The sequence below is a fragment of the Lotus japonicus genome, chromosome 4, assembly GCF_012489685.1.
Source record: "Lotus japonicus ecotype B-129 chromosome 4, LjGifu_v1.2".
Lineage (NCBI taxonomy): Eukaryota > Viridiplantae > Streptophyta > Magnoliopsida > Fabales > Fabaceae > Lotus > Lotus japonicus.
Genome location: NC_080044.1, coordinates 33000082 through 33014138, shown reverse-complemented (window position 1 = coordinate 33014138; position 14057 = coordinate 33000082). Strand labels below are relative to the sequence as shown.

Below are 14057 nucleotides of genomic sequence, written 5' to 3'. Positions count from 1 at the left end.
CGATTTCTCCTGCCTATAAATAGCTCGAATTTCAAAATATCTCTCCATTTCTTTCCTTCAAAGCCGCGAGTTCAAGGGGAGCAAGGGAGAAAAGATTTTTCTCCAAAACTCGACCGATCTTCGTGCAGTTCGTCCCTACTTCGAGGTACCGAGGTAACTAGCTTGATTCTTACCTCTGATTACTGTTTCTACTGCGTTTCTGTAGTCATTTCTGTGCTCAGAGTTTTGAGCTTTTTGTAAAACTGTCCGTTTTCTCTGATTTCTCGCTTGGGTTATGTTCCCTACGTGCCCAAGAGTCTAAAACCTCTGTCAGTATTCGCCGTTTGCGATCGAGTTGTCAAGGATCTGAAAAACTGTTTCAAAACCCTTTTTGTCGCACATTTTGAAACTTTATTGTCGAAAAGTCGTAATCTGACTTCGTGCCTTTAGGATTTGTTGTCACGGATGTCGTTTGGATCATTGCTGTCAAATTTGTTTTCCGAACTGATAACTTTGAGGTTTTGAGCTTTTATTTTGGACCAAAACGCCCCTGAACGGTCGTATTTTGATCTGATTGTCCGAAAATTGTTCCGACAGTTTCTTTGCCTTAGTTTTACCCTAAAACTACCTTGTGAATTGATTTGATCGAAGAAAAAGAGCCGTAGCTCTTTTCCCTTAATGGCCGAGAGCTATTTCCTTGGGGGGGAAGTTTTTCGTTTTCGAAAACTTGTCTTTTCGTACCCGAATGTCGTATTCTGAAGCTTTAATGCTTTGTCTATCGTTTATGTGTTGTATTGCGATCGAACTAATCGATTTTGTTTGGATTCTGCTTTGTTTTCTCCGAGGTTCAGTTGAAGGAACTTTGGAAGTTTCAGAGCATTTGAGTGAAGGAACCTTTGATTGCGAGGCTGGATCCGCTCGAGGTTAGGGCAACTTACTTATTAGCTATGACTGTATGATAGGCGTCGAGAAATTCGACTTATGCTTTATCTGATGTTGATTGTGATGATGAGTTGATGTTATGATGCCTTTCCATAACTTGTGATATTGTGATAGTGTTGGATTGTGCGTTTTGACGCGACTTCGGAGTGGAGATTCATTGATCTGGCGATCTTTGATATTTCGGGTTGGATGAACAACCCTAGGCAAGTTCGAACGAGGGGTTTGAGACTTAGCCATTTGTTGGTATTCGTTGGTTTACTTAGACTTTCCCCGGGAAACTTCTTTTGGAGGGTTTTTGGAAAATTAGAATGATTAGAATTTCGAAAACTATAGACTTTGGGAGACTTAGACTTTGAGAAATAAACTCATAACCTGACTAATCCAATTCGAAACGTTTTTACTAAACGAATAATTATAGGGAACCTAAAGGAGAAAATGATTGCGAAAGACGGGGAAAAGTCGACTTTCGTTGTGGTTTTGAAGAGTTATTGGAATTGGGGAAAGCCACTAAGGTGAGCTATGGTGATGATTGAAAGTCACCGAGTACTCTAGTACTCTTGGGTGTGTTGTGGGAGTTGTGTTGTATTGACCGACACTAACTCCGAGTCGTGTTGTATTGACCGACACTGACTCTGGCTTTGATTTTGGGTTTTGTGGTGGGAGTTGTGTTGTATTGACCGACACTAACTCCGAGTTGTGTTGTATTGACCGACACTAACTCTTGGGTTTGTTTTGAGATTGGGTTTGAGCTAAACACTTGTGTGGTGAGGACGATTCGATGTTTGGCTAACCATATTGCATCAATCGGGTGAATAACGGGAATGGTTCACCTGTGCATCTCATGGTGAATAACGGGAATGGTTCACCAATGCATTAATGATGAATAACGGGAATGATTCATCATATGGTGAATAACGGGAATGGTTCACCAAGGATGAATAACGGGAATGGTTCATCCATATTGAAGAACGGGAATGCTTCACTTGTGGCGAACGGGAACGCGTCACAATCCGGATCATGATTGCATTTCACGCATACATTCATTCTGACTGGAATTGTGTGCTGTTTGATTTATTGAAGCGTTGTTAGAGCCAATAACATGCTAGGATTGTTTATATATATATATATATATATATATATATATATATCAACATATATTTATCCCCCATATCACATGTTGAGTGTATATCTACTTATTTCCGTGAGTTTACCCTAGCGCCTTGGCTTTGGTTGCATGTTTGTGTTTGGGCGGTCGGCTTGCTGCCAGATGTCGATGGCCGACTGGTTTTCGATGGTCTCTCCCTCGGGGGGGATCAGGTATGAGCTTGTGGATCGTGCTGCCCCCACCGCTTGGGTGATCGATGTTGCTGGTCACCGAGCGACGTATAGGGGAAGGGTCATGGAGGACCGGACGGATGAGCGAGGACGCTTGACGAGAGGAGTGCTACGGCGTATGGAGCTGAGTTTTGACTTGCCACCCTCAGTTCACTGTGGACCAGGTACTGGTCGAGGACCACCTGCACCACCTCCGACTTCACCTTCGGATGATGAGGACCCAGCGGAGATAGAGCCTGTTGTTGCTGCACCTGTTGTGCCACCTCCTGCTACTGCCATTGATCCTACCGACGTGGCGTCGTCCTCTAGGCTTGTGCGGCCAAAGAGGGAGTCTGTCGTCTCATCTGCCTCACGTCTCTTTTCTTTCTCTTCACCGCACGGCTACCGTGTGGACCCCTTGCTTAGGGTGGTGGAGGAGGATGTTCTTATAGGAGAGGTGGATGTGGAGACCGCCTCGACTAGGGCGGTGCGCATGACAGTTAGGAGGGAGGTCGTGGACTTGGACACCGAGATGATTACGGTGGATTCCGACTCTGACTCCGAGAGCAGTGGGGAGAGCTACTCACCGAGCAGCGACGAGGAGGAGGAGGAGCTATGAGCTGAGCTGGGAGGGTAGGTTAGGCTAGCGTCATTTTTTGTGTAGAGCTCTGATCATCTTACTTTTTGGGACAGGGTAGGTTCCGATGTGTGGCTTTTTGTGTGGTTCTTTTGAGGAGGATCACAGAGAGTCTGTCGGAGTATAGGGGTCTTTTGTTCAGGCCATTTTTGGGTGCCGACTTTCTCTTGGATAACTGTATATTTGATACTTTTACTTACAATGCTGGTTCCGATGTGTGGCTTTTTGTGTGGTTCTTTTGAGGAGGATCACAGAGAGTCTGTCGGAGTATAGGGGTCTTTTGTTCAGGCCATTTTTGGGTGCCGACTTTCTCTTGGATAACTGTATATTTGATACTTTTACTTACAGTGCTGGTTTGTATATATTTGCCTGCGGGCACACTACTTTGGAGTCACTGCGAGTGCGCGTGACAGGAGAGTGCAGCTGAGGCTGTGCTTGCGTATATATTTGTATATCGGTTAGTTTAGTTGTTGGGTTATGTCTTTATTTCCTTATCGCTTTATTTAAAAAGGAATCAATCGAAAAAAAATTACCTTTTTTCCGCGTAAAGTTTATTTTTGGTTACTAAAGTGACACCTGGAAATCAGGGTGTTACATTCCTAAACCACTCTCTCTCCTTTTGATGAGGGGGAAAGACAATCCCTCCTTGGCCCCTTAGGGAGACCCTGTTACTGACTCCGCCAAGCCTTTATGGTGTTTCTTAGCAAAGAACTACCATGAGCTTCCCCTTACCCAATCGTGGTTCACCATTGGCATACTGCAAAAGAACATTCACGGTTCTCCGAATGTGGCTACAAACTACCCCAACTGGGTGCGAAGGGTCGCGGCTGCAAAACAAGACCCATGGAAAGCGTGGGGTATCTATGATTTCAACCCACAAGATCCCTTACCACATCGATCTGTTGTTAGGGTTCGCCAGTCTTCGGTCCACATCTTTCAATAGTTTTGCATTTCCTGTTGGAATGATGCCCTCTACTCTACTGGACGTGATGAACGCTTTGGGGCTTCTTTCTTCAAGTGAAGAGCTTTTCCTTTTCACTCACACTTTCTCCAGTAAGTTGAGGAACCTCGACATCCATTCCGACAAGCAGGTCAGTGCTTACAAGACCTTTCTAAATACTCATGCAAGCATAACTGGCCCCATTTCTGACAATAATTTAGCACAACGCTTTCATGTTGTATTGGTTGTGTCGTTGTGCAAGTACCTTCTAAAGTTAATGTCTATTCTCATATATGTTAATTTTAAATAGAATTTTACCAAGGATAATATGTTGAGAAAAGCAATACACTAGAACATTTTTTATTTTAACAACAGTTTAAAAGTACCAGCGCTGGAATTTGGTGCCAAGAAAGATCAACACGCGAATTTTGTGACTTCTGATGACGACGTCTCCACAGATGATGATGAGGAGCAAGTTGATTTTGTATGATGAAGACGATGCTTACATGGATGATGGCATGGCGTTTGGGTTGTCCCAGATGGTGGCCGATGATGATCAGAGGGAGGAGCCGGTGGTGGCTAAGCTTGTAATTCCGTCATCCGCAGAAAGCAAGGAGAAGAATTTGAACGTGACCAACATAACTCTAGGCGTGAAAGAAGGAGATCAGTTACAGGATTTGCTTGATTCAGGTTATTCAATGGAGGAGATTGAGGATTGGAAAAAAATATTAAGGGTCAAAGAGCAATCTGATGGAGGAAATAATATTTTGAATAAAAAGATACAATATCTTCCCTTTGATTGTGCTAAAAAATATGTTGTTACAAGATATTTCTTTGATGCACAGGATTTATTTTTGAAATCAGATAATTGTTGGCAACCTTATTATTTCAACTTGAACCCACGCAACTTATTTCAGCAGGAAGGAGGAGGGGCGTGTTTGTCAGCTGCAATATCCTACCAAAATGTGTTTTTCACAAGGGAAGGGAAGGCATGTTTGGCTCAACTAACATTAGCAATTAAAGACTTTGCATCAGGAGCAGTTTCACATGAAATAACGTAGGCATATGTACATACTTCCCCAAATCAAATTATTAGGCAACAAATGTATCAAGCAACACACTATCCTCCACCATCAAACGTTGAGCAGCAACATATTTTCCCTATTATTTGTGATGTGCTTGGTGCTCCTGCTTCACCAGTTGTAGTGTCTACTCCAAAAACCAATTCTTCTCAAAAAAGTTCACAAAGGGGGCGTCCTAAAGGGAGTAAGAACAAGCCAAAACCGCTACCAATTGATTTTTTGGAACCAGTTCCGGGGGAAGATGGAGTGACGACTCGTGCCCAAAGAGCGTGGTTGTTGGGAAAGAAATTGGGATTGAAGCCAAGAGGGTCAGAAGCCTTGATGCTTAGAGGATTAGAGGCGCAAATACGACAAAACCACCCTCATCTCAGTTGACATGTGTATTGGAACATAAGGGGGTCTTTTGTGTTTGTGGCGGGAACGCTCTTTACAGGTGCTGACAGTGGTGCCTAGCCCATTTTTGTTGTTGCTGTCAAGGAATTCGCTGCTGGGATTTTGCTGTTGTTGTTGGCCTCTGTTGCTGTTGCTGTATTTTCTTTGATGCTGTCATTTTATGCTGTTGTTGCGTTTGCTGTAATTTATTTGCTACTGTCGAGTGTTTCTGGTGCTGTTGCTGACGAATTTGCAGCTGATGTTGCTGATATTTATTTGGTGCTGTCATTTTTTCTGTTGCTGTTGTTGACAAATTTGCTGCTGTTGCTGTCAATAATGGGCTGTTGTGACGGGTTTCCTGATGCCGTTTAATTTGTGGGTGCTGCTTTAACAGAAATTAGGAAAGGGCAATTTATGTACTTGTATTTTTGTATGGGGTGCATATTGACTATCTTAAGGAAGTGATACTCTTTTTCCTTGCTAGTTTTTTCCCTTTGGGTTTTCCTTAGCAAGGTTTTAATGAGGATCTTTCTTATGATTATGTCTTGAGCAGTTTCGCGGGGGAATCATTTGGGGGTTACGTAGCTGCCATATTAAGTGTTTAGGAGTTTCGGAACTTATACGTTTTGACAACCTTGAGAGTTTTTTTCTCATGGTTGGGTTATTATCAATAATATTATTTTCATTAAAAAAAAATAGTTTAAAAGTATAGTCATATATACAGAAAATATTTCATAAACTTTACGCAACAAATTCTAACGATCTCATATTTCAGCGTTACCTATTCTCTAACAGTTTCTCGTACTCTATCCAGCTTCTCTCCATCCTCTCTCAATCGAAATCTGAACCATTGATTTTGAAATTTAAAGGCTTGGATCAATTTAAGAAGAGAGAAAAAAATGAATTGTATTTAAAGGCTTGAATCAATTTAAGAAGAGAGAGAAAACATGAATTAATCCTCACCTTTAAAATTCATAATCAATGGCTCAGATTTTGGATGGAGAGGGGATGGAGAGAAGCTGGATGGAGAGGATCCAAATCCAATTTCATCTTAGACATCATATTTAAAGGCTGATAAAGACACCGAATAGGATTTGATTTCCAGCAAACAAAAGGTTTTCTTCACACCACCATGATCAGTTTGATTAGCAAGAAAATATCTGAAGCAAAGGGTTTTTGAAGTATTGAAAATCAGATCATTTCTTAACAACCACATTAACCATATTATTACATGTCAAATTACCATCAATATATATCATTTATTTTTCTGAAAGAACATTAATGTGATCATAAAATCTGAACAATATTCTCCCGAAGATCAGTAAGCAGGCAGTGTCCTAATAGAGAGCAAGAATTCATTTTTTCCGGGGAAAGATGTGTTGGGTGTTGTTGCCTGCAGGTCGTAGCCTTATCTTATATTGCATTTCCGATCCTCTGTATTTTCGACTTTCATAAGATGGTATGTTCTCATAACTGTTCCTTTCAATTCATTAAAGTTTTGCTTTTAAAAATAAGAAAATGTAGTCTAACTATTGCAAAACAAGATGTCAAATTTTAGCGAACCCACAAAACAAGTAAAGACACTACTGAGAACCAGTTTTCCACAAGCTACACAAAAAGATTACGGGAATTGTTATTTGGACCCCCCCACAGCTATTCAGACCCAATGAAAAATCAGAAATCCGAAAATGTTCCTTTCGAACGCACCCTTGTAGTGCGTGTCTATCGCACATACCCATGGAGCGACGTAGACGCACCTTGAACATGCGTTGCGAGCGCACGTTCAAGGTGCGATTAAGCAGTGCCAGAGTTGATGTCCCAGTGTCTGACTATACATAGGAAAGGCACATATACGCACTTAGTGAACTGCGTTAGTCGCGCCGTTACAAATTGCGTAATATGCGTCGCGCTTTATAAAGGCGTTACCATCACACACTGAACGTGCGTTGGTCACGCAGTTTTAAAGGGCGAGATTTTGCAGAAACTTGACAGAAACAAACAGAAACAGAAACTCCAACAGAAACAGAAACTTTAACACAACAGAAACAGAAACTTCAACAGAAACATACATGTTACATTATAATCTATCATTGATACATTACAACTAATACGAAAATTTGCAAATGCACTACTACAACATCACGAAACTAATCTTCAGCGAGATTTATGATTCCATCGATCTTATGTATGTCTACATTTGCCTTTTGATAGATTTCGTTGAATAGGGCCATGCGATCCAGGTATGGTAGCTGTCAACCACGAGTTTCAACAGTACAATGATACATCCATTGTGGATTAACCGTTGGCAAAGGAAAGTCACTTGAAATAAGCGCCTACAAAATGATCAATTATATTGTTAAGTATCTCATAAAGTTCATGTAATGTAAGGTAAATTCATATTAAATGTAATATTGATCAGTACCTTCACCCAGTGGTTGTTGTTGACAAGGAGTAAACATATAATCTGGTGCTCTGACGGATGTAGCACTGGACCGGTGAGAGGGAAGTAGGTGGCGCCCCCTCGATTCGACAAGGTCACGAACACAATCTGGTACATCGTAGCAACAATGTGGCCCATATCCGGCACGCATAACCACTTCTCCTCCGTTGCAAACTCATTTGGAGCAAGATGCAAGGCTTGTAGTACTTTTTCGTAATGTGTGTTGGTTCCATACATACCATGATAAACACCTTGCCGTAATCTAAGCTCCTTTATCATGTCTTCTCGGACTTGACGCCAATTTTGTTCCCCCTTACCCATCAAGGAAGCAATGCATCTATATCCACAATTCCCATCACCTTCAACATTCTAAATGTCAATGATATATTCACGGAGGAATTCAGACACTTCATGGATGTAGTTGGCCGAGTAAACTTTGCCTTTCGGGTGCTGTGGCGGGAGCTTAGCTGAGTTTCTTGCAATCCTCTTGCTTCTCTTCTTAGGTGCAGATTGCTTCAAAGGAATGCTCTTCCGTTTTGCCGACCGGGTCTTACGCCCCTTGCCTTGTGGAGCTGATGAGTTGCTAGCTTGCTTTGACCCAGCTATTGCATCAGTATTCTCCCAAGATGAAGGAATGCGTCTGGTAGAACCCTTAGATTCATTGGGCCGACCCCTTGTAGGCAACTTGTTTGGAGGAGGACACATAGAAGTCTGATCTGGGAATGAAATCTCCCGAAGCCTCTCTTTGATAGCTTGTCTTCTCGGAACATTAGCTTCTTCAAACATCTTTACAATGACCTCTAACTCTGTCGCAATGCTCAATCCCAAAACAGGTTGGGATTCATCAGGTGCAGATGTTGATGTAAGCCTCCTCCAATGTTGGTCCACTGTTGTCAATGGAATAGTGGCCATCCTACCAATCTGACATGAACAAGGCAGGCCGTGTGTTCTCCTCATAGTGCAGCCGCATTTTCCAACGCGCGCTTTCTCCTTTGTGATCAACATGAGCGCATATCTTGAGACTACACCACGCATGTTGTCGTACAACTTCTCCTTAAATGTATGCTCTCTGATGAAGATACTTGCCTGAAAAGCAGCATTAATCCTTGTATGCTGGAGAAGTGTGCACCTATGTATAGCTGCCCAAGCCGCACACATGTCACTCTTGCTATCTTTGATGCACACTTTCAGTTTTGTGTGTGCACCTTCAACCCTGTGCAAAGTTATAACATTAACATTAATACATACTTAATGAATGTAGCATACTTAATGAAATGTCAGTGTCTAAGAACGTACCTGTTTGTAGTTGTGTTACCCATGTGCATATAACGGTCAATCGCATACTTCACAAACTTGTGCTTAAACGGCAACCAAGTTTCCTTAATGTAATGCATGAGGTCAGAGTGCTCCCCAACAAGTGAACGTAAGAAGTCCATGCTCGGATTAAACTCCTCCGCTGACTCGGCATACATGACTCTATTCCATGCGTCCCCGACATCATCCCACATCTCCTTGTCTTCGATAGTGAGCTTGCACTTTGCCTTCACACACTTAGCAATATGGAATTGGCATAGCAAGTGAGCTGCTGTAGGGAATGTGGCTGTAACTGCGTTCATCAAAGCAGTGTCTTTGTCAGTAACCACGACTTTAGGCATGTCCTCCTCCCTAAGTAGCAACCCCCTTAGTTTTTGAAGTGCCCATGTAACCTCAGGTTCACGCTCATTGCACATGTAGCCAAAAGCGATGGTGTATGTGAATCCAACTGATGTCATACCAACCATCTCCAACAATGGTATCCTATACTTGTTGGTCTTGTACGTGCTATCAAGCAAGACAACAGTAGAAAATTGGTTGAACAGTTGGATGGAAACTAGATGGGCCCAAAATAAGGACTGGATCACCGTGGAACCCTCTTCAGTGCTGGACCAGTGCGTGTACTTGTCTTCCTCCAACAACCTCATCGAGTGCTGCATCTCTGACAATTGTCCCCTCTTGGCCCTAATGTGTGCCATCCGCTCATTGTACACTTGCCATATGGTAGTCAGATTCTGAGGGTTGACATCTTTCAATGCCAGCAACATGTTACCTGGCTTGACTTTATTGTCAACCATTTTACCCACCGTATCCTTTTCTTGACTTGTAAGGCGACCGGCATAGGCATGGCCAACCAGAGTCTCGGCTGGCGCATGGTTGTGGTCTCCACGTACTATAGTCAACCTCCACAAACCATCTTCTGATGTGTATCTTGCCTTGAGCCTGAACGGACAATCATATTTCTTGGTTCCTGTCCCCTTTCGCATCAACACAGGCTTGTACTGTTTGAACTTGCCGCTCATCTCACACACCAAAATAGCCAACTGTCTGCCTTTACTCCCACGACCCTTGCTCCCACAATCAGACCTTCTAATAATGATCACAAAGCCTAGTTGCTTTCCTACATTCTTAGCCCAATCCAAAAGCTCATCCCGAGTAGCAAAAACCTACAGAATATTAACACATATACGCATCACATATAAATTCAACTTATTTGACATAAACTCACTCATTGGTTATGAAAATACCCCGTCTATGGTAAATTGTTCTGTGTAGTCCGCTGCAATTGGCACATCATGTCGATCTTCTACATTGGCTAATTGCCTTTGGGATTTCCTTTCTTCCACCCTTTCTTGTGGCATGTCCACTTCATATGACTTAGGGAGACTCATTATGAAATGGAAAACGAAAATTGCAAATTGTTTACTGTTTCTGTTACAGGCCAGAACTGTATAAATCGCACTTTGAAAGCGCGTCACAAACGCATTTTATAAGTGCGACAGAGACGCGGTTTAACATTGCGCCGGGATAATAATAACAGAAAAGCGTATTCTCAGTGTGTGTCTCTGTCGCACTTTCAGAGAGCGACATTAACGCACACAAAGAGTACGGTGCTAACGCTTATTAAAAGTGCGATAAATCTAGATCGGGATTTGTGCAGTACCTTCACAGACGACAACGACAACGAGGGAGGAAGCATTAGGAAGAAGGTGAGGATGGAGGGAGGGGTATTTTTCAAATTTTCTCTTTTCATTAAGGGTTTTTTTGACATTTCCCAGATTTTTGGGGGTCTGAATAGCTAGGGGGGGTCTGAATAACAATTCCCAAAAATTACTCCGACCGCTATATCACTACAATATTTAACGATTTTTTTTTGCAATACTGGTTTATATAATAGTTAAAAAAATTTCCTATACATAAAGAATTAGTTCGTGTTTGTTGTCCTAAAAGGGTTCATTTTTTTTTTAAATCCAAATATATTAATCTTAATAAGGAAGGAAGAGACTTAGCTCGAAATTAGGACAATGAGATAACATAAACAAAAAATCTCCAATCATCCACAAAGATACACAATCACTTAACTACCCTAAAAAGTATAGACAAAAAGAATCTCCATAAATAAAAGAGAAAAACCAAACGAAAGCTAAACCGAAAACCTAAACCAGAACCAAAGGCAAGCACCAAGAGCAATATCATCACTCAAGGCGACCACCACTCCTCCATTTCCTGAGCCAGGCCGCGAATAGCCGCCTCGTCCCTACCACCAAATGGGTTCATTTTATAAAATAGATTTTTCACAACTGAAAATAAAAATAAGTATTTTGTATTTTGTAATCGGGATAAGTTATTATGTGATAATTGTTACATTATCCACATAATAGGTTATATTTATTTGAAGATTTCTGCTAGATCTATATATGAGGCTATCTAGATATTATTTTCTCCGTGTACTTTTATAATACGGGGTTATGTCTTTTAACATATTATCTTGTGTAGGTTCACCATGCACTTTTTTTATAATAATTGTTGTTGTACTTTAGAAAAGAAACCATTAAAAAATAACACAACTTAAAAAAAAAAAATTAAGCACAATCAAAACATAAGAAAATCACGGCAGATGTCTAAATCAACAACCAATGAATATTCACTATGTAAATTTTTTTACAACATATATAAACTTTTCTCAATCTCACCTCAAAACCGTCCTAAACTCACACTTGCATAAAGAAAATATTTTAACTAACTCATATGTAAGTTGAGCCTAATGTATAGCTTTGGTTGCCCTCTTGTTTCACCACACTAGACAATATAAGACTTCTCCATTAGTTTTTATTTTTATTTTTACTTTCTTCTTCATTTAACATGATGTGGGACTCGTTCTACCATTATAACCAACCCCAACAATCTCGACCTTGATTATATGTTCAGCTTTTATTGTCTCTATTGACAATCATTATCTTCACTGACAATCATAATTCTCATTGCCTACACTGACAAAGAAAATTACCAAACTCCACCATAAAGAGTACACTACACTTGGAGTCAAACCATTCTAAGAATTTATTCAAGTCAAAACCTTACTGAAAATTTATGGTGCAACTTCCATCTTGACTTTAATTTCTTTAGAAGTTCTTTAGCCACAACACAATCTCACCACATATTTCGATGGTGCACGGGTCTGCTCCATCCTTAGTTGATTTTCATAGACCCAGGAGAGGCATTCGAGGACCTGTGGGGGAAAATTCAAGTGGTTTTCCTTGCTGTTTTTATGTTTGTGATCTTTCTGTAGGTTCTCTTGCTTAGACAGTTTTATTGTAGCAAACCTTCGTGACAGTAGGCAGGTTTTTTTTTTGGATAAGCAAATTATATTAATAAGGCACAAGAAGTGCAAGAAAGCAATACAGAATTAGGAAAAAGCCAAAACAGAGCAAGGCATAAAGCCTAAGGAAAGGAAAAGAAACTACCACCTACAGCAATAAGAAAAAAGAGTACAAGCCAGAAAGAACAAGGTGATAGTATCAGCAAAGGTGTGAGACCAGAACTATAGTAGTGCAAGAAACAGGGAAGGATGCGTCTGCCAGTCATAAAACGAGCATCCAAAGCTGCCTACTTTCTCCCTCACTTAGGTCCAGGACTTGAATTGGACAAGGTCCAAGGTCTTATCAAAATCCGCAGTTCCATCCCGGAAGATACAGTCGTTGCGAATTGACCAGATTACTAAAACTACAGCAGTCCAGATCGCCCAATTCCCCTTTTCCTGATTCCTTTACGGCTTGACCAACACGGGAACACATGCTGTAGGAAGTGGTCTCTGCCATTGTTAGGGAAAACTGTTGAGAAGCCCAGCCACTTATAGATTGCCATCCAAATTTGGCAGGTGCTTTGTCCTCTGGCTTATGCTCTTCATAGCCTTTTGTTTTATTGTTGTATATGGTGTGGAGTACACCTAGTACTCCTATTATATTATATCTCTAACTTTGTTGATCCAAAAAAAAAAAACTTTGCAACTATGCCAACCGATGCCTTGTGCTATTCTGAATCCATTGACAATGAGCTATCATTTCTCATGGTATAGCGGAAATATCATAAAGATACACTTTACCTTTTAGAAAAGATCACTATCCTCCCCCATAATAAGAGAGACATTGTTAGCACTTTCCTTAGAGTCTTTTTCTCATACTGTTTCTCTTGGGCAATTTCTATGTGCCTAGACTTTCCACACTTCAAGTGTGCCACATTCTTTCCATGGATCTTCTTCAATTAGCCCCACTTCAAGTTACCAACATCGGGCTTAATGAAGTGCTTTAATTTCCTTACTTTTCATGCTTTTCAGAAATAATTTTAGGGGCAACTTTCTCAAAACTCAAAGTTTCCTTCCCATACATCATAACAGGTTTGAGATGAGAATAAGAAGATGGGAGAGTCAATATGATTCTAAACGCTTTATTTTTATCATCAATTTTTACTTCAATAGATTCTAATTTAGAGGCAATACTATTCAAAGTACTAAGATGATAATAGATTTTCATACTATCATCTGTGTTAAAATTATGGAACTCCTCCTTTAGCAATATCCGATTGGAGATGCCCCTTGATCGATATAACCCTCGAGGTTCTCCGAGAATTCCTTGACTGGTGAGTCAAACTCTGCACATTGGATAGAACATTCAATTGCTAGCACAAATGAATTGCACTTGCGACTCTGATCAAATCCATTTCCTTTCGCTTATCGGCATCCATGTTGGAAGTATCTTCTTTCTGCTCCTTATATATGTAAACTTGATTGTATTAGTATATGGACTTTCACAAGGAAAATTTGATAGGAAAGGGAGGTGGGCAACAACATATACGCTTAAATATCTAGCCTCCTAGCTAGAACCTTTCTTAAACAGCCCTTTCACATAATCACCCTTTTTAACACCTTCACAATATCACACTTTTTTGTTGTTGTCAAAGATCAGACATTAATGCAGCCACAAAACATACCCAATTTTTGATATCCATAGAACTAGAGGCTTTGATACCAGTGTTAAGAAA

The 14057-nt window shown here is 40.9% G+C and overlaps 3 protein-coding genes across 3 annotated transcripts; 1 reads left to right on the top strand and 2 right to left on the bottom strand.

Moving 5' to 3' along the window:
* The first annotated feature begins 3506 nt into the window (after nt 1–3506).
* LOC130713886 (uncharacterized) lies at nt 3507–5873 on the top strand. The gene is made up of 2 exons (XM_057563706.1): nt 3507–3963; nt 4733–5873. Exons 1-2 carry the CDS (start codon nt 3589–3591, stop codon nt 4871–4873), a joined length of 516 nt encoding a protein of 171 aa, XP_057419689.1. The 5' UTR covers nt 3507–3588; the 3' UTR covers nt 4874–5873.
* Nucleotides 5874–7518: 1645 nt separating this feature from the next.
* LOC130712640 (uncharacterized) lies at nt 7519–7985 on the bottom strand. The gene is made up of 2 exons (XM_057562463.1): nt 7689–7985; nt 7519–7599 (listed from the first exon to the last, which is right to left on the bottom strand). The coding sequence occupies exons 1-2, from the start codon at nt 7983–7985 to the stop codon at nt 7519–7521; spliced, it is 378 nt and encodes a 125-aa protein (XP_057418446.1).
* A 90-nt stretch (nt 7986–8075) lies between these two features.
* On the bottom strand, nt 8076–10411 carry LOC130712639 (protein FAR1-RELATED SEQUENCE 6-like). The gene is made up of 3 exons (XM_057562462.1): nt 10268–10411; nt 9003–10186; nt 8076–8919 (listed from the first exon to the last, which is right to left on the bottom strand). The coding sequence occupies exons 1-3, from the start codon at nt 10409–10411 to the stop codon at nt 8076–8078; spliced, it is 2172 nt and encodes a 723-aa protein (XP_057418445.1).
* Between the last annotated feature and the right edge of the window lie 3646 nt (nt 10412–14057).